The 21,073-nt window shown below is 41.3% G+C and overlaps 1 protein-coding gene across 1 annotated transcript in view; it reads left to right on the top strand.

Annotated features, from left to right (window-relative positions):
* The window catches only part of LOC143930267 (fatty acyl-CoA hydrolase precursor, medium chain-like), a 56,219-nt gene extending 35,584 nt beyond the window's left edge, over positions 1-20,635 (top strand). The window contains exons 9-13 of the mRNA XM_077454426.1: positions 7,595-7,672; positions 12,833-12,980; positions 14,374-14,523; positions 19,126-19,198; positions 20,136-20,635. Of these exons, the coding sequence (XP_077310552.1) occupies positions 7,595-7,672; positions 12,833-12,980; positions 14,374-14,523; positions 19,126-19,198; positions 20,136-20,310 (624 nt within the window). The 3' untranslated portion in view covers positions 20,311-20,635. The remainder of the gene's footprint in view (positions 1-7,594; positions 7,673-12,832; positions 12,981-14,373; positions 14,524-19,125; positions 19,199-20,135) is intronic.
* The last annotated feature ends 438 nt before the right edge of the window (positions 20,636-21,073 follow it).

Genomic DNA, 21,073 nt, shown 5'->3' with positions numbered 1-21,073 from the left:
TTTCGGAATCTGTGTTCCTGTGTACTGCGCATGCGCAGTACGCAGGGGACAGCTTCTGATGGGGGACACTATTTTACAAGACACCGCCACACATGCTTGACACCATCTGAACCAAATAAGTTTATCTTGGTCTCATCAGACCACAGGACATGGTTCCTGTAATCCATGTCCTTAGTCTGCTTGTCTTCAGCAAACTGTTTGCAGGCTTTCTTGTGCATCATCTTTAGAAGAGGCTTCCTTCTGGGATGACAGCCATGTAGACCAATTTGATGCAGTGTGCGGCGTATGGTCTGAGCACTGACAGGCTGACCCCCCCCCCCACCCCTTCAACCTCTACAGCAATGCTGGCAGCACTCGTACATCTATTTCCTAAAGACAACCTCTGGATATGACGCTAAGCACTAGCACTCAACTATTTTGGTCGACCATGGCGAGTCCTCTTCTGAGTGGCTTAAAAACACTCATAAAAATCAGTTATAAGAATATAAATTCTCAAATGAAACAGGAAGAATGAGCTGAATACTAGGACTTCATTCATCCAGGCATTAGTCCTGCATACAGGTTCCTGCTGACAGAAAAAAATGGATCTGTTTGACACATTTACATCTATTCTGTTTAAACACATTTACACATGTCTAAATGTGTTCATTTCCCTATTGCATCTCTATGTGTCTAACTGGACTATGCACGTGGTCAAACGCATTTGCACATTTTTCTATTTCCTCCCTTGACATTTATCATGTTTATGTCTTTATTTATATTCATATTGATATGTTTTTGTATCCCTGATGAAGGGGAGGGGGGGTGTTATGGCTCCGAAACATGTTGACTGTTATATGTGATCTTAATGTGAACCGTCAAGGCCATTCGAACTCCTTCGCCATTTTGTTTTACACTCCTTCGAATCTGAGTTCCCCTTTGGGTACCATTGCCGGGAAGCCTTGTTCCTTTTGAGCCGCCTCCCCAGAGCCAATGCTTGGAATAATTCTGTTCTCTTTACTGCTTTGAACAACGGAGTGCTAAAATCTCAGCTGCTCTTGGATGCATCCTTCTGAGCAATACAATCCTGACAGAGGCTCTGACTCTTCTCTGATCCATTAAAAATAAAAAATAAATCAGCTGGGCTTAAACGCCCCTAATGTTCTGAAAGACCCCCTCATCCACACTCAGTGAGTAATAATTACTAGTCTATGGTTTGCATGATGAATTTACAATGATCATCAGCTCCATCTAGTGGTCATAGTATTGATTTTTTTTTTATTATTATTACATGTTTTCTTACATTTTTTCCCCCTCTTATTGGTTGTTTATTGGGTGTCAAACTGGCGGCTCTCCAGCTGTTGCGGAACTACAAGTCCCATCATGCCTCTGCCTGTGGGAGTGGTGCTTGTAACTGTCAGCCTTGCAATGCCTCATGGGACTTTAAGGTTTCCCAACAGCTGGAGGGCCGCCAGTTTGACACCTGTGGTGCCACTTTTTGTCTTTTTTTAACCAGATTAATTATGTAACTATGTATTATGGATGAAACACATTTGATCATGATAGAAAATAGCATAATAATGCGATTTTGCCCCCTTTCACACAGAATGAATCTACATCAGTTTCACAGGACAAATAGCTCAGCATTCGGTTTTATAAATCCACTCCAAAATGTATACAGGTTTATTCCACGAGTAGCACCCTCTACCTTAGGTAGCATACCTCCCAACTTTCTGAGATGGCAACAAGGGACATTTATTAGCAAAAGAATGTAAGCATAGGACACACCTCCTGCCCTGCCCCCTTAACCACTTAAGGATCGGGCCTCTTTTTACAAGTTAAAAACATCATTTTTTTGCCAGAAAATTATGTAGAACCCCCAAACACTTTATATTTTTTTCTGACACCCTAGAGAATAAAATGGCTGTCATTGTAATACTTTTTTTCACACCGTATTTGCGCAGCGGTCTTACAAGTGCACTTTTTTTTTAGAAAAAAAATCACTTTTTTGAATAAAAAAACAAGACAACAGTAAAGTTAGCCCAATTTTTTTATGTTGTCAAAGATAATGTTACACCGAGTAAATTGATACCCAACATGTCATGCTTTAAGATTGCGCCCTCTTGTGGAATGGCGTAAAAATTTTACCCTTAATCTCCATAGGCGACATTTAAAAAATTCTAAACGTTGCATGTTTTGAGTTAGAGGAGATCTAGGGCTATAATTGTGAAATAAAAAGGTTATGGCGCTAAACCCTATTAGTGATGAGGTGAGTTAACTTATCAAATCCTTATATAAAAAGAGAAAGAAAAAGAAAAAAGCTATTGGTGATACCGTGAAAAAAATATCCTAAAGCAATTTTATCCAAAACAAATTGTGTGTGATTAATGTGGAGTCAGCATTCATGTTCCATTATAATAAAAACAAAAAATGAGTATTAAATTATCATATGCGTGTCAGCCTACTAAAAACATGTAAACCTTCATTAAATGTGCAAATTAGTGGAAATAATGTTAATATTCAACAGTATGTTAGTGTAAAACAGATTGTGCAAACATGTGCAAAAAAATGTGCAAAAAAGCAACTAAAGGTCAGGACAACCAAGGATCAGAAATAATTTAACCATAAAATCGCATGAAGTCGCTAAATGTGCGAATAGACAATATTTTCAACCAATAATCGCATGAAGACGCATCTGTGTCCAATATAAGTCCAAAATTAATATTTGGCTTGATAGTGCTGCCTCTTCAGACTATTGTTGTAATTGTTACAAAAAGTCAATGGGGGGTATTTGATTTACTCGTGCAAATAGTGCGGGCTTTCAATTAGAGAACTTCATCCCCGGTGCGCCACTCTGTGCTATGGTATGTGAATGCTCTCACCAGAGTTAATGCCCCTGTGGGGCTGGATGGACCTTCACAATGTAAGCCACTGTGTCGCTCTCTGGCTGCTGCTGGTGCACTGGGTGAAGCTTCGTTGTTCCGTCCGTATGGTATCCAACGGTAATTATATAAGGGAAGACATATCCATAGTGTAATACGTTCTTAACCAAATCGTTCGTTTATTAATATTAAAATCTACTCACATTTTACATTAAAAGCATGTGCATATAGGAAAAACTCCGCCGTTCGTCTCAAACGAGTGCACACAACGTGGCCACGCCCTACGCGTTTCGTCACTACGACGTCCTCTGGAGCGGCCATATTGGTGCACCTTATTGCTTAAATAGGGTGCAGTGCTCCACTACGCCTGCGCTAAAATAACAGCGCCATTTTGGGTGTGGGATGCCCTTACTCTGCTGGGGATGAATGCCATTACTCCCCCTAGTGCCCTTAGGGAAGACTGATATACTTAGCCTTGGAGCACTGCAGCCTACCCATAAACCATACTCAGTTTAGATGACATTCTTTAGTTTTTCCCATTTAACCGGACGTTTATAATTAAGAGAATAAAAATAAAAATTAAAAATGACACTAAAAATACAGTAAATAAATGTATGTATAGGAATACATACATAAAATTCACGTATATAAAATTCATACATATATAAAAAATTCTTACATAAAAATTCATGCATAAAAAAAGGGGGGTATACATTAATACTGAAAAAATGCATAAATTTGTAAAGGTTATAAAAATTATAAAAATTATTTAAGGGGTTTTTTAATATTATTGAATTATTTAAGGGGTTTTTTTTTTTTTTTTTTTTTATGTTTAAAAAAGTTTTTTATGCATACTAATATGTGAATGTAAATGGAGAAATTATTCCAAAGGAAAGTTTTCCAAGAGGGAAGTTTTTTTGGGAAGGAATTAAATAAAATAAAATAAAATTCTTAAGAAATAGATATATATGGAGGTGCTAAGAAGGTCTGTTTAACATCGTCCTATAGGTGATTGTAATATTTGTGACTGTATGTTTGATTCCTACAGGGGAACTTTTAGATAATTTAGATCAGTCTTGTTGTAATTCCGACGCATCTAATGTATTTTGAATGAATAACATTCGACCTGAACCCGAAGGTGTGGGCCATGAGATGTTAATATTGGGGTAGATAGGTTACTTATATATGTGGTTAGGTCTTATCGGGATCCTGTAATGTTATGTATGTGTATGGGTACCATTCGACTACGGAATGTTCGTCCAGCATTATCTAATGCTGAGGCAAACAGTTGACTGTTAAAAGTTAGTTAAGAAGCAATTGTCTATTAAAAGTTAGTTAAGAAGCAATTGAGGTCTAATTCTATGTTCATTCCCCTTGGCTGGAGGGTATCTAAATTAAAAATCCATTTCGTTTCGTTCCTGGATATTTTGATCGTTTTGTCTTCCCCTCTCCAGTGGCCTCTTATTTTGTCTATTCCGTAGAAAATCATTTGTCCAGGGTCCCGATTGTGGAAATCCCTAAAGTGTTTGGAAACACTGTGTTTCTGGAAGCCTTTTTTGATATTTGCAATATGTTCCCTTATCCTGACTTTTAACTCCCTGGTGGTCCTTCCCACATATTGCTTATGGCAAGGACATTCAATGACGTAAGTGACGTGGGAGCTGTTACAAGTAATCAATTCTTTGATTTTATATTCTTTTCCGTTAGAGGTGGAATTAAAAGTAGTTTTCTTTTTTTCTGTCTTTTTACTATTTCTGCATGGGAGGCAATTTCCGCACTTATAGAATCCTTTTAGGGTTTCGGAAATTTTTATTTGTTTTTGTTCTCTAATTGAAAGCCCGCACTATTTGCACGAGTAAATCAAATACCCCCCATTGACTTTTTGTAACAATTACAACAATAGTCTGAAGAGGCAGCACTATCAAGCCAAATATTAATTTTGGACTTATATTGGACACAGATGCGTCTTCATGCGATTATTGGTTGAAAATATTGTCTATTCGCACATTTAGCGACTTCATGCGATTTTATGGTTAAATTATTTCTGATCCTTGGTTGTCCTGACCTTTAGTTGCTTTTTTGCACATTTTTTTGCACATGTTTGCACAATCTGTTTTACACTAACATACTGTTGAATATTAACATTATTTCCACTAATTTGCACATTTAATGAAGGTTTACATGTTTTTAGTAGGCTGACACGCATATGATAATTTAATACTCATTTTTTGTTTTTATTATAATGGAACATGAATGCTGACTCCACATTAATCACACACAATTTGTTTTGGATAAAATTGCTTTAGGATATTTTTTTCACGGTATCACCAATAGCTTTTTTCTTTTTCTTTCTCTTTTTATATAAGGATTTGATAAGTTAACTCACCTCATCACTAATAGGGTTTAGCGCCATAACCTTTTTATTTCACATTTTTATTTCCCTCTCCTCCCCAATAAGGAAGTGAGGGCTTCAGGCACAGGCAGCTCTAACCCAGTATATTTCCTTTCCTTTCTCCAATTTTTATTTTTATTTTTAATTTATTTCACATATTTCTATCACTTAGGAGATTTGATTTTTCCATAGCGCGACTTTATTTATTTATTCATCTAGGGCTATAATTATTGCTCTCTCCAATGATCGCGACGATACCTCACATGTGGGGGTTGACCATTGTTTTCATATGCAGCCGCTACTCACGTATGCGTTCGCTTCTGCGTGCAAGCTTGGCGGGGCTTTTTTTTTAAAAAAAAATATATATTTCTTATTTATTTTATTTTATTTATTTATACACTTTTTTGAAAAAAAAAAAAAAAGAATTTGGATCACTTTTATTCCTATTACAATGAATGTAAACATAACTTGTAATATAAAAAAGCATGAACGGGGCCTCTTAAATATGAGATCTGGGGTCAAAAAGACCTCAGATCTCATATTTGGACTTAAATGCAATAAAAAATAAATAAAAAATTGTCATTTGAAAAAAATGACATTGAAAAAATGTGCCTTTAAGAGGTATGGGCGGAAGTGGCGTTTTGACGTCGCTTCCACCCTGATATGTTATGGAGACGGGTGGGGGCCATCTGAGCCTCACTCATCTCCATACCAGGGAAGCGACAGGACCCGATCGCCTCCGCCAATGCCTACGGCTCCGGTAAGCGGCGGGAGGGGGGGTGGCACCTCTCCCGCCTCCGATAACGGTGGTCTTTCGGCAAATCTGCCGCACAGACCACCATTATCGTTTGCCGAACTGCCGCCTGAAGAGATGGATACCTTGGTTGTGGCAGCAGCTGCTGCCGTTACCGAGATATACCTCTTCAAAAAAGGGATGCACATTGCCGTGCGGCAGTTGGTAAGTGGTTAAAGGAGATTTATAAAAAAAAAAAAAAAAAAAAGATTAGTTAAAGCCACAAGTACTTTTTTTTTTAACCACTACTATTCCTTTATAATGGGTTTTGAAATTTACATACTGTATGCAGCAATTTAGAATTTGGATGAAAGGTTTAGCACTGGGAAGCGCTTTTTAAAAGATAAATAGTACATTTTATATACAACTATATAGATCAGACCAAAATAAGGGACAAATGAGGAGGAAAGAGGGAATTTGATCCAAATCAGGGACAGCTCCTCGAAATCAGGGACAGTTGGGAGCTATGAGGTAGGTAGGTGCGAGGTGTAGGTTTTGTGTAAGCTGCCAGGGCAGGTAAATTTAGGCAGGCCTATCCTGTGAGCTAGGCCTGTTTGTTTTGATCTGGGGGCAGGGGAGTGGTTTAGTATAACAGTAGGTGACTGACATGTGCTTCAGTCACAGAGGCGCCTCCTCTGTTTCTAGGGAGAAGGTTTTGGAAAGGAGGCAGGACAGAGAGCTGGAGTTACATGGGGTGCTTATGGGAGCCCTGACCAATCCCCAATTAGGATTGGCAGGGGGCAGGCCTTCTATATATATATATATCCATGGTCAGCCTGCTGTGGGAGAAGTTGTCGGCTGGGTGAACTAGATGATGGAGGGAGCCTCTCTTTACACGGTGATAGAGAGGTGTCCTGGAACAGGAGCTGGAAAAGACAGTTGGGGGCACGTCCAGGCAAGTCATTCAGGAGGGATCCAGGCCGGGTGTCATGAGTGGCAAGCTCTGGAAGAGACATGCCAGGAGTTGGATGTAGAGCCAAGTTGCTGCAGCCAGGAGGGCAGGCAGGATTTGCAGTCGGACTTAGTAGGATCAGTGGTCCATCAAGTGCATTTATTATTCTCAATTAAATCGGTTGCTACCACAAAGGGGTACTGCAGACCCCGGCCTGCAAAGGGCTATCAAGAAAAGACACTGGGACTTATTCAGAGTGAGTCATGTGCTCATGGTGTGACAGGAGGCTAAATTTGGACAGTGAAGCAAGTGCTACAAAGTAGTGTGTTGGAGGAAGTGTGCTCAGGAAAGACTGTCAAGTTTAGAGTCAACCATCTTTAAATTCTATAAAGAACTATTCATGTCCCGTTTCCCCAACCAAGTTAATCCCCTAATAAAAACAACAAAAACAATCAAGAGACTGTTCAATGACTGATGAAGTGTGCCAAATGGATGTCTGACCAGCAGGGTGAAATGTGTGGCAGCTAGAACACATAGCAACCCCATGGGGCACCTCTACACTCAGGAAATTTTTCCCCCCTCCCCATGTTCTTCATGGAGGGGGTTATTATTACATGATATGAGTGTGACTTTTTTTGTGTCGGCTTTTGTGACAGGTTTTCAATATGACGGAAATAAGGGAAGGAATGAATATGGAGTTGGCACAGCGGGCGCTCGATAAACTATACATGCTGGTGAGTTACGGCAGGGTTCCTAAAGTTTTAGTGACACAAAATTCTAATTCTGTAACACTGATTTGATTTAATTTACAGTGGAACCTTGGTTTACAAGTAACGCGGTTACTGAGCTCTTTTCAAAGACGAGCAACCTTTTTTTTTTTTATTCTAACTTGGTTTGCGAGTGTTGTCTCACAAAACAAGCAGAATTCAAGCTAATGGGTGGTGCAGTACCACATTTGGCCAGAGGTGCGGGGGCGCCGGGGACACTTGGAATGTTTTGGAGACATTCGGAAATACTCGGAATGACTCGCAAATACTCGGAAACAAGTTCCCGAGTGTTTCTGAGGCTCTCTGGCACCCCCACCTCTGGCCACATGTGGTATTGCTTGTAATAGAAAGCAATACGGAAAAAATAATCTTTGTTTCTATTGACTTCTATGGGGAAACTTGCTTTGATATGCGAATGCTTTGGATTACAAGCATTCTCTTGGAACGGATTATGCTCGTAATCCAAGGTTCCACTGTATTTCCAATTTACTGATTGATTTAGTTGATTTGTTTCTTCATTTATTTATTTATTTTATTTATTTTAATTTGTTTCTTAATTTAATGTATTTATTTAACATTGTCTTGTAGTGTCCTATACAACTATAGGCATACCCCGATTTAAGTACACTCTCGATTACGGACATATCCGCGAGTGTACGTAAAAAGGCTCACAAGTACAGACATTCCCAAGTAGCTGCAGTATGGCTTGGAAGAGGCAGATCTGCCAGCTTTAGTTGTCGCCAAGCCATGCCATGCCTGCCAGCCAGCCCAGAGTTGCCCACCTGCCAGCCCAGAGTTGCCCACCAGCCAGCCCAGAGTTGTCACCTAAAATGTAAGTGGATTACTGTACAGTACTATAAACTTCACTCCCTGACCCTCGCAGCAGCCCATGGCCCTCCACTATAGGCCCTGATCCCAAAACTACAGCCCCTGACACCCCATAAGTGAAAAAAGATATTGCTTCAATTTAAGTACATTTTTGTTTTACATACATGCTCTGGTCTCATTGTGTATTTAAAAGGGGGGTATGCCTGTATTCAGGTTCGCACTGGGAGGATAATTAATAATACATGACATCTACTATGACATCACAAGTGTTTAATATGTCTGTTTTACTAAAGATCTATGCTAATTTATTATTTATATAAATAAAAATATGTGAAAGCATAAAGATAATAATGATTATTATCTTTGTTGTCATGGGTATTATTTTTTATTATTCATGTTATTTATTATTATTATTTGTGCTAGAATTTTATTATTTCTATTTATTATTACTATTTATTTTAATTAGTTAATAAATCTATCTATATAAAGATATATATTTATTACATTTATTTTTATTCATAAAAACAGTTTCATGTGACCATGCATCTCTTCTTTCTGATAGCGTGGGGCAGAATTACAGGAAACTGTGCAGACACACAGTGTGCCTGTATTCTATAATCTGTTCAGCCTGAGGCAAGATATGCAGGCTGTGCTTGTGCAGGGGGTATGTGCCAAAGCCAGGTTGTGATTGGTAGGTAGTATATTCAAGAGGCAGGCTGTGAATGGGGAGTGTGGCAGCTGAACAGACTACCAAATGCATGGCCATCCAAAGGATGAAAACTGACCACCTAACACAGGTCAACATCTGTACTTTGTATGGTCAGTTTAGAAGAAGGAAAAAAGGTGACTGGCAGGATTAACCAGGTTCTTCAGATGGTAGAAGTACATGAAAATGACAGACTACAGTGCCTTGAAAAAGTATTCATACCCCTGGAAATGTTACATATTTTGTCATGTTACAACCAAAAAACGTAAATGTATTTTATTGGGATTTTATGTGGTAGACCAACACAAAGTGGCACATAATTCTGAAGTGGAAGGAAAATGATAAATGGTTTTAAATTTTTTTTTTAAATAAAGATGTGAAAAGTGTGGCGTGCATTAGTATTCAGCCCCTTCACCCGAACTAAAATCTAGTGGAACCAATTGCCTCTAGAAGTCATCTAATTATTAATTAGAGTTTACCTGTCTATAATTTAATCTCAGTGTAAATACAGCTGTTCTGTGAAACCCTCAGAGGTTTGAAAATGATGATAAATGTTTTTCATAATTTTTTAAAAATAAATATGTGAAAAGTGTGCTGTGCATTTGTATTCAGCCCCGCTGAGTAAATACTTTGTAGAATCACCTTTCACTGCAATTACAGCTACAAGTCTTTTTGGGGATGTCTCTACCAGCTTTGCACATCTAGAGAGGGACATTTTTGCCCATTCTTCTTTGCAAAATATCTCAAGCTCTGTCAGATTGAATGGAGAGCGTCTGTGAACAGCAATTTTCAATTCTTGCCACAGATTCTCAATTGGATTTAGGTCTGGACTTTGATTGGGCCATTCTAACAGATGAATAAGCTTTGATCTAAACCATTCCATTGTAGCTCTGGCTGTATGTTTAGGGTCGTGAACCTCCACCCAAGTCTCAAGTCTTTTGCAGACTCTAACAGGTTTTCTTCTAATGCCCCGTACACACGAGAGGGATTAAGTCTGACAGACCTCCAAAGGAGTTCCGCCGGAGTTCCGCCGGAGTTCCGACGGAGTTCTGGCGGACTTTTCGACCGAACGGACTTGACCACACACCATCACACCAAACTCCGACGGAGTCGAACGTGATGACGTACGACTGGATTCGACGTAGGAAGTTCCTAGACAGTAGCCAATAGCTGCCCTAGCGTCGGTTTTAGTCCGTCGGAGTAGCACACACACGAGCGGATTTTTCAAAGGGGACCGGGTCCGGCGGAGTTCCGTCGGGAAAATTTAAAGCATGCTTCATTTCTAAAGTCCGTCAGACTTTAGCTTCGCTAAAGTCCGTTGCAGCCCACACACGATCGGATAGTCCGCCGGACTCAGTCCGTCGGAGTTTGGATGTCGAAAAGTCCGCTCGTGTGTACGGGGCATAAGATTGCCCTGTATTTGGCTCCATCCATCTTCCCATCAACTCTGTCCAGCTTCCCTGTCCCTGCTGAAGAAAAGCATCCCCACATAATGAGGCTGCCACCACCATGTTTCATAGTGGGGATGGTGGGTTCAGGGTGATGTGTAGTGTTAGTTTTCCGCCACACATAGCGTTTTGCTTTTAGGCCAAATTTTTTGGTCTCACCTGACCAGAGCACCTTCTTCCACATGTTTGCTGTGTCTCCCACATGGCTTCTCACAAACTGCAAACGGGACTTCTTATGGCTTCCTTTCAAAAATGGCTTTCTTCTTGCCACTCTTCCATAAAGGCCAGATTTTCTGGAGTGCACGACGAATAGTTGTGCTGTATGTGGACAGGAGGGAAAAATAATTTAAAAGTGGTAATGGCGCTGCTAGTGAGTAAGTAGTATGTATATTAAAGTAAAAAATAAAATGAATTTTCCATAAATTGTGCAAAAATGCAATAAGTACAAAAACCTCTAGCATCAATATGAAAAATTGTGCAAATAAAAAAATCCAGTGCACATGAACCGGTATGGACTAAACATTAAATATTAAACATTTTCCACAGTGCTAATCAATAATATAAATTCATATAAGACATGCAAATTAGATAAGATTCATGACGTCCATTGGTGAAAATTATGATGAAAAAAAATAAAAATAAATATATATATATATATATATATATATATATACACTGTGTGTGTGTGTGTGTATATGTATGTATATATATGTGTATATATATATGCGCATAAAGTCTTTGAATCTAGTAAGTAAACAAAAGGTGTTGCAGTTTCCACACAGGCGAGAGGTGTTCGTCTATCACTTGTACTTCCCCCTATGTAATTGCACTCACTAGCTGAATCTCCCCACTCAAGGGGTAGCGCGCATACACAATAGTGTGTGGATCTTCCAGCAGATGCCTCGATCACAGCGGTACCATATAGGGATATGAAGAAGCCTCCATAGCGTACTTCTGTAAACCATTTTATTTAAAATTAAATATTGCACTTCCAGCAGATAAAAAACATCAAGCATATAAAAACCAGGAAGTCCAGGGCTCGCTGTGCTCCACGGACCAAAACCGGATGTGAGATAATGATGCTTCTAGCTCCCACTTACGCGTTTTGTCATCAAGACGTCATAAGATTCTTCCATGTGAGCTGTGGATCTCTATAGCTCCTCCAGAGTTACCATGGGCCTCTTGGTTGCTTCTCTGATTAATGCTCTCCTTGACTGGCCTGTCAGTTTAGGTGGACGGCCATGTCTTGGTAGGTTTTCAGTTGTACCATACTTTACCATTTTTGGATGATGGATTGAACAGTGCTCCATAAGATGTTCAAGGCTTGGTTTTTTTTTAACCTAAACCTGCTTTAAACTTCTCCACAACTTCATCCCTGACCTGTTTGGTGTGTTCCTTGGCCTTCATGATGCTGTTTGTTCAGTAAGGTTCTCTAACAAACCTCTGAGGGCTTCACAGAACAGCTTTATTTATACTGAGATTAAATTACACACAAGTGGACTCTATTTACTAATTAGGTGACTTCTGAAGGCAGTTAGTTCTACTAGATTTTAGTTAGGGGTATGAGAGTAAAGGGGGCTGAATACAAATGTACACCACATTTTTCACATTTTGTTTGTAAAATAAAATAAAAACCATTTATCATTTTCCTTCCACTTCACAATTAGGTGCCACTTTGTGTAGGTCTATCACATAAAATCCCAATAAAATATTCTTCGTTGTAATATGACAAAATGTGGAAAATTTCAAGGGGTATGAATCCTTTTTAAGACACTGTATGATTTATAAAATACACATATGTGAACACACACATAGGAAAAAAATTATATTTAAAGTAACATACACTTCAAATGTTTCACCATTTAAAGTATGGCTTCTTCAGGGGTGACACAGCATTTAAATGTGACAGTACACTAGTACAAAGTAAATATTATGTTGCATGAACCTCCATTAGTGAAATAACTGAAATCAAATGAATGAAAGGGGACAGTATGGGGAGGAAAGGGCTAGATGATGCTTGACATCTTACTGCAATGGGGCGGATTCTATCTGACTTGCTGCAGCTTCTAATGTTAGGATTACAGTTTCATATCCTCCTTCTATGACATCACTGTGCTGATTATAATATATGTCTATAATTTATAGAGATTGAGCCCTGCTGTGCTCCCTTCTATCCTGGATGAATACCTCTCTGATGTCAGCGATCCAGTTGCATTCCGTGATAATTTCCTGGATCTCTGCGGAGACGCTCTGTTCATTGTTCCTGCACGTAGAGTCGCCAACTATCACCACGGTATGGGGGGGTTATGGGGCTGAGTTTGTGAAAATTCTTGTTCTTGGATCTTTTGTATTCTGGTGCTGATTATCAGATTGGAATAGATATGACCAACAAGGAACATTCTCATGAATCTTTCCATCACAGAATCTAAATAAAAACACCCAGTGACCCCCGCCAAACACAAACTTGAATTAGAAACCACATAAATATCTACTTGTCTCTAGATTGTAAGGTCTATATATAAAACATTTGTCGTGCGAATGCCTCAAACATTCACACAGTTGTCACATATTGTGCCTAATTTGTGTTTTTTCTATAATCATCATCTCCATCTGGTGGTCATAATGCAGTATTTAGCTGATTGAGGTATTTCAGGAAAATTCTGCATTGTGGCCACTAGATGGAGCTGATGATTATAAGAAATTACACATATTTAGGCATTGACACAGCAAAGTTTTATTTTTGGTTTTTGATTTCGCAGTCTGACAGAAAAGCTAACATTCCAAATTCTATTCCTGTTTGCTGTAACTAAAGGCCAGTGAGCAGCAGAGGAGTCTCTGGGTGTGTTCACAACCACATGAGCCATTGTAGACTGTGTGATCTGCGCCAAGGCTGGACCCACCCAAACGGAGTGATAATAATGAGAAAAGAAGCTGAGGACTGGAGGTTCAGTACAAGAACTTCTACAATTCCCATTTTAAGGAGAGGTCTACCAGAGATATTCTATGTTTACTGACAGTGGGGGATTGGTCAGACTAATTCAGGTCATCTCATGGATAGAGTCAGCTTCAAAAAAACCTTCTATGATGGGCTCCAACTCAATGACTTTGACTAAATTAAAACCCCATGTCCTGAGATATGTAAGTATTTGGCACAGTGACTTTGCCTAGGCTGAGATGATGTCATCAGTCTGCTGCAGGTAGGCGGAAGCAATTCCGCAGTCCCCCCCCCCCCCCCAGTGATCCAGTCTGCTGCAGGTAGGAGGAAGCATTTCCTCTGTCTCCCCCCACCCCCTAGTGGTCAGACTGCAGCAGAATCCCCTTGCTACAAATTGTCATTGTTGCAGGCAGATCTGTGCCAGACATTTGTGAACACAGCCAAGAACTGTACAGGCACCAGGATTTACATCAAAGTGTCATCTCTAAGCTGACATTTCAGTCCAGGAAGTAGATGGCGACCCTGGGTGATGCCTGGACAAAGATGGTGCCATCCTTCTGGAGAGAAAAGCAGATGAAGGCATTGTTGGGGGAGTACTGTGATCTTCTGTAAAGGTAATAAATACCTGGAAGGGGTTACACAGATATATTACTCAGCGTGTTGCCTCTATATCTAATGACAGACAGGTCCACTTTAGGCTGGATTGAGCTCCTTGTGAAGTTGGCCTGACTCTTTATCTCTTATTGAACAGAGTCCGGACTTCCTGTCTATTTTTATGAATATCAGCACCGCCCGTCCCTGTTTGATGGAGTCCGGCCGGACTTTGTGAAGGCGGATCACGTGGATGAGATTGTCTACGTTCTTGGAGGTCCCTTCCTGAGAGACGGTGCTCTCTTTGCCGGTAAGCATAGCTCACAATGACACCATTGATGATTGATGGGGATTATTTATGGGGGGATTAGTTTGGCTCAGATGTGGGGGGGGGGGGGGGCAATGTAATGAGTCAGGCCTGTAAATATGGAGTCAGTAGTGCCCTGTCCAGATGTAGGAAGATAGGGAGAGCAACAATGAGAACTGTCACTAAGTTCAGGTTCACTCAGGGGCTGCTGATGCTCCATTTTTCAGGGAGGGCGGCAAATAAACCCACCTCCCCCCCACCATGCTGCTGGGTCTGCACTTACCCCATCCACAGTCGTGGCAGTCCACTGATCACACATGTCTTACCTGCCCAGCACCCATACCGGGTAAGATCGCTCCTCCACCACCATCACATAGTTCCTCTGCCCCCACAGGATCCTCACCAACATCACATAGTTCCTCAGCCCCAACAGGATCCTCACCAGCATCACATGGTTCCTCGGGCCCCACAGGATCCTCCCCACCATCACATGGTTCCTTGGGCCCCACAGGATCCTCACCACCATCACATGGTTCCTCAGCCCCCACAGGATCCTCACCACCATCACATGGTTCCTCAGCCCCCACAGGATCCTCACCACCATCACATGGTTCCTCGGGCCCCCACAGGATCCTCACCACCATCACATGGTTCCTCGGGCCCCACAGGATCCTCACCACCATCACATGGTTCCTCAGCCCTCACAGAATCCTCACCACCATCACATGGTTCCTCAGCCCCCACAGAATCCTCACCACCATCACATGGTTCCTCAGCCCCCACTGGATCCTCACCACCATCACATGGTTCCTCAGCCCCCACAGGATCCTCATCACCATCACATGGTTCCTCAGCCCCCACAGGATCCTCACCACCATCACATGGTTCCTCAGCCCCCACAGGATCCTCACCACCATCACATGGTTCCTCGGGCCCCCACAGGATCCTCACCACCATCACATGGTTCCTCGGGCCCCAACAGGATCCTCACCACCATCACATGGTTCCTCAGCCCCCACATGATCCTCACCACCATCACATGGTTCCTCAGCCCCAACAGGATCCTCACCACCATCACATGGTTCCTCAGCCCCCACAGAATCCTCACTACCATCACATGGTTCCTCAGCCCCCACAGGATCCTCACCACCATCACATGGTTCCTCAGCCCCCACATGATCCTCACCACCATCACATGGTTCCTCAGCCCCCACAGGATCCTCACCACCATCACATGGTTCCTCAGCCCCCACATGATCCTCACCACCATCACATGGTTCCTCAGCCCCCACAGGATCCTCACCACCATCTTCAGTAGGAGAACCCCAGCCAGTAGCAGCCTCAGCGGGGTATTCTCTCATGCATGCACGGCTCCCTGGACTCCTCCATGTTCTCCTGTGTACAACAGAATGTGCAATGTGGGGGAGGGAAGGACTGCCAAGCCCCAGGCATCTTGCTTGAGGGAGTGCTCTCCATAGCGGCCCCATTTGCTCTTCTCCATCCGGCCGGTACATGGCAACTCGCCTGAGAAAGCACGCTCATTGGCTGCCACCAGATCCCCCGGCTACTCCTCCGCTCCTCTACTCCTCCTCTCCGCTCCAACCACCACTGCACACATCACACAAGTGGGTGGGCTCAGGGCGCAGCGCTTTGCACCCCAAGACCATCCTTTTTTTTATTTTTTAAAGATTTTGTTCAGATTTTTTCAAATAATGTACAAATAATGTATTAAATAGTACAGCAAGGGTACAATATCCAAAAGTTTATACAAATATATTGTATATGCTAAAAAAAAAAAATTATTGAAAGCTAAACATTTTCAAAATTTGCAATTAAAATAATATACTGTAAAATGGAAAGCTAATAGATATATTTTATATAAGATATAAGTTTTCAAACTTTGTTAAAGAAAAGTACCCTTAAATGTACATGAAGTCTAATAAGCTTTTGTGAACAAATGAGGATGAGTTTGTCATCCTAAGATTGTAGGTGAATATTACATTGGGTCCAACAGAGACCTTATGTGGCCGAAATAAAAAATGGAAAGGAAAGAGAGAAAGATGATAAGAAAGGAAAAAGATCAAAGATATAAGGTATTTTTTTCTATTTTTGAAGTAATTTCAAGTGGAAACAGTTCTAGAACCATCAATTTGTTATTTAGTCCATGGATTCCAGGATGTATCAAATAATTGAACCTTATCATTTAATATGGCTCAACAATGATCATTACTCATAATCCAAGGCAATTTAGCTTTTAGGATGTCAAAGGGTAGGGTTGTTGTTTTCCAAGATCTGGCTATAGTGATTTTTGCTGCTAAGCCCACCCTTTTTTAAGCCAATTAGAGCCTTTGGCTCTAATGATGTGCTTCAGAAAAAAAACAAAAACTTTAGAATCCATGTATACAGCACCCTGCATGTAGATTAGGGGCCAGGCACATGGATTAGGGGCCCCTGTGCCACTAATGAACAGGCTGCGACTGGGTATTGTATTAATCTCCACGCTTAAAGTAGTTATAAACCCTTACATATACCCAGTGAATGGACTGGCCTCAGGTGAAACACAGCGATTAAATAAATCATCCTAAATAAATTGTACCTTTACAGATAGCAGAAAAAAGGAGGCAGCAGACAGAAATGACACTTAGTGCTCCAGATTGAGACAAGCACACACTATAGAGGGATATGCTTTCTTCATATGTCATATCTGAGGTTTATTACCACTTTAAAACTGTAGTAAACTGCAGTTGATGTACTAAAAAGAATCCTCTGCAAAGCAATGTCACAATGTGCTAGTATGCATCGCATACTAGCACATTATAAGAGACTTATCTTAGAATGAAGCCTTCCAGCGCCACACTGTCACCACTGAGAGGGCTTCCATTTTCCCCCAGTATTCCTTCTGAGTTTGCGTCCGGCTACATGAGGGTCCAGGGGCGTTATGATGTCACTCCTGCACATGCGTGTGAGAGCCGTTGTTTCTGGCACGGGCTCTGAAGGTTTGACACTGTATGCTGGACCTTCAGAGCACATGCACCAGTAACGTCACTGGCTGCATGCACTCTAAATATCTCCTAAACGGTGCAAGTTTAGGAGATATTCACAGTACCTACAGATAAGACTTATTATAGGCTTGCCTGTAGGTACAAGTGGTAGAACAGAGTTTACTAGCAGTTTAACTTCTAATAATAGAACCTTTACCTCTCAGGGATGGCTATGTGTGCTGTTATTTGCATATATATTAGAGTAAAACTTTCAGGCTATGAGACCCCCACTGAGGCTGCCCTGTCTCCTGCCTGAGCCCAGGGCCGATAACTCAAACTCTCTCTGCTGCTAAAGTGAGTTATACCAACAATTAACAAAGTCCTTTGTTAACATGGCGTCCTATGGATCTAATTCACATCTATGCATTTTGAGCCGGTGCGTTTTTTGGAAAGGGTTAAGGACTTTTTTTTCTATGATAGATTGCTTTTTGCGTGTATTTGACTTCAATGACCCCACACCAAACATTTGTGTTTTTTTTGTTGACTAATAGGAAAGTATGACAATTCTGGTCATGTAGTATGATGCAACTTTACACTCTCTCTTTGCCACAACCTGTATAGATGTAAACCTAGCCTTATTGGGTGGGGAAGCTTTTAAATAAAAAATGTCCACCCTTTACCTTCCCCCACTAAGCTCATTGAAATTGTCCTCCCTTTTCAGAGCTGCATAACTACCTAGATCTGGCACCAAGTCTAGCTAGGTACTGCCACAATATTCACCTCTGGCCAGTCAGGTCTCTTTTTCCACTGGCTGGACATCACCCGAAAGACAAGAGAAGTCTCCCTAGAAGACTATGAGGCTCTACCGCTCACACATAGGCAATAGGAAGATGCCTGGCCAGTTGGAGGGGAAACATTTTGGTAAGATGTGGTTGGAGGAAGAACGATGTAGTTGTGCAGCTGAGAAGAGGATAGGATGAGTTAGAAGAGATGTGGCAAAGAGGGTAGGAAAGCTTTATTTCAAAGCAGTGGCGGCTGGTGGTATATATTTTGGTAAACCTCCTCCTGATCGGTCGGGTCGGTTACCTCCCTTCTCCTCCCCAGCAGCCAATAGGATCGCTTCTCCTCTCTGACAATTGGGTGACGAGTCTCAGCACCCTCTTCCTGGCTGGCTGGGAGGAGAATCAGGAAGACAATAGCGAATATTCACTATTAACACACAACTGTGTTGGCTCCAGGCGCAGTGCTTTGTGCCCCAAACCCACCCTTTTTTTAAGCCTTTTAGAGCTTCTGACTCTAATCACATGCTTCAAAAAAATAAAACCCAATTGGAATCCATGCGTTCAGTGCCATGTATGTAGATTAGGGGTCGGGAGGCATGGATGGGGAGGTGGCACCTGTGCGTCCTGCATTACGGGCCGCCACTGTTTCAAGGGTTCCTTATTCTTTAGGTTTGATGCCTACTCCCAGTCCCGTATATACTCTCTGTAATCCCAGTCTTACCTACCAGCTAAGTATACGGTGCACATTGTCTTTTTTTTATTTTTTTTTAGCCTTCAGATATCCAGAGTTTCCTTTAAAGTTTATTGAGTCAATAAAATTGTTGTGTTGTTTTCTTGCCAAGGTGATGCAACAGATGAAGAGAAGGTCCTCTCCAGAACCATCATGAGATACTGGGCCAACTTTGCATGGAACGGGTAAGAAGACTTTTTGGTCCTTCCTGCACAGAATCATTGATATTGATTGGTAGATCCTGAATGGGAAGAGGACGAGGCAGCAGATCCAACACAGATCTTCTCTGAGAACTTTATAGGACATTAAATGATCTACAAATCCTATAAAAATATCACTAAATTTGGACATTCTCACAGTAAGGGCCTTATTATCCAAAAATTTAACCAATCTGATTCTCTCTATAATTGTTACATTGTATGTCTTGTTACAATGACCTATATGCCCAGCTAGTGGCCATATTGCATTATTTTACTACTGCTTATCACAAAAGGACATTCATTCAGAAGAGAAAACAGCCTAAAGAACATTATTTTTGCCCAATTCACACAGAATGATTGTGCTGAACAAATGGCTAAGAATTTTTTTTATTCTAAATAGACTTCTTATGCCACGTACACGATCGGAATTCTCATCGGAAAAAGCTCTGATGGTTTTCCTGACGGAATTCCGACGGAATTCGGCTCAAGCTGTCTTGCCTACACACGGTCACATCAAATTCCGATCATTTATAACGCGGTGACTTACAACACGCACAACGTGAATAGAAAAAGGAAGTTCAATAGCCAGTAGCCAATAGCTTCTGTCTCGTAGTTGAATCTGAGCATGCGTGATTTTTGGCGTGTCGAAATTGCATACACACGATCGGAATTACTGATAGAAAGCTTTTCCGTTGGGAAAATTGAGAACATGCTATCAATTTTTGGCTTGCGGAAATTCGCACAGCTAAATTCCAATGGAGCATACACACGGTCGCATTTTCCGTGGAAAAGCTCTCATCGGTCTTTTTCTGGCCGGAATTCCGATCGTGTGTACGAAGCATAAGAGTCAGACAGATCATGAGACACAAATGCCTTTAATGTGATGCTCTGTACTAAAATATGAATAATTTATTTCTGGCAGGGACCCCAATGGACCGGGTCTGGTAGAGTGGCCTCTGTATGACACAAAGGAACAATATTTGGAAATTAACTTGAAGCAGAAAACATCGGCTCGGCTAAGGGAGGACAAGTTCCAATTCTGGAGCAAGATCCTTTCTGGAACGTTGGAGGACAGAGGGGAGCACGCTGAGCTGTAGACCTCCATCCATTCTCAATATGTCACTCTCATTCTCTCTATCCATCTTCCCATCTTCTCCTTTATGACCCCCAAGATAAAGGAACCCACATTCACTTTACAATTTCATCTCCCTCCATTTCTTCCTCTATCTCTTCTGCTCTCTCTTCTGGCCTCCTCTCCCTCTATCTATCTCTTGATGTTCCTCCCTTCCTTCTTCTTATCACTCTCTCTATCTGTCTTTTTTCTACCACCTTCTTCCAACAACATGTTCATATTTTGCCTTGACCCCCCACCCATCAACATTCCCCTTCAATTAAAAATAAAATCTTTTTGTTTTCACCATATACCTTTTTTAGACCTAGTGATATCATCACTGGGTCACTGTGCTTCTTTATGCAATGCAGTCAAATCATGGCTGGTGGGAGGGGCTTGTAGGGTACTGTACATAGATAGGTGGGGACAAACAAAAGTGGGTGAGGACAGAAAAGGGTAGGTGGGGGAAAAAAAGGTGGGTGGGGACAGAACAAAAGTGGGAGGAGAAATACAAAGGTGAGTGGGTCAGAAAAAAGTTGCAGAGTAGATACAAAGGTTGGTGGGACATACAAAATGGTTGAGGACAGACAGAGGTGGGTGGGGACAAAAAAAGGTGGTACTGATTGCTGCATTGAAGATAATTGAGATAATGATGCTGATATCAGGAGGATGATGGTGAGGTTGATGATGATGATAGAATGATATGATGATAAAGATGATGATGATATGATATTAATGCTGATATGATG

Source organism: Lithobates pipiens, unplaced genomic scaffold (assembly GCF_037356315.1).
Source record: "Lithobates pipiens isolate NorthernLeopardFrog02 unplaced genomic scaffold, aLitPip1_a1.2 Scaffold_10, whole genome shotgun sequence".
In the NCBI taxonomy this organism is placed as follows: Eukaryota; Metazoa; Chordata; class Amphibia; order Anura; family Ranidae; genus Lithobates; species Lithobates pipiens.
Note: the sequence above shows the minus strand (reverse complement) of the source record. Positions and strands in the feature narration are given on the sequence as shown.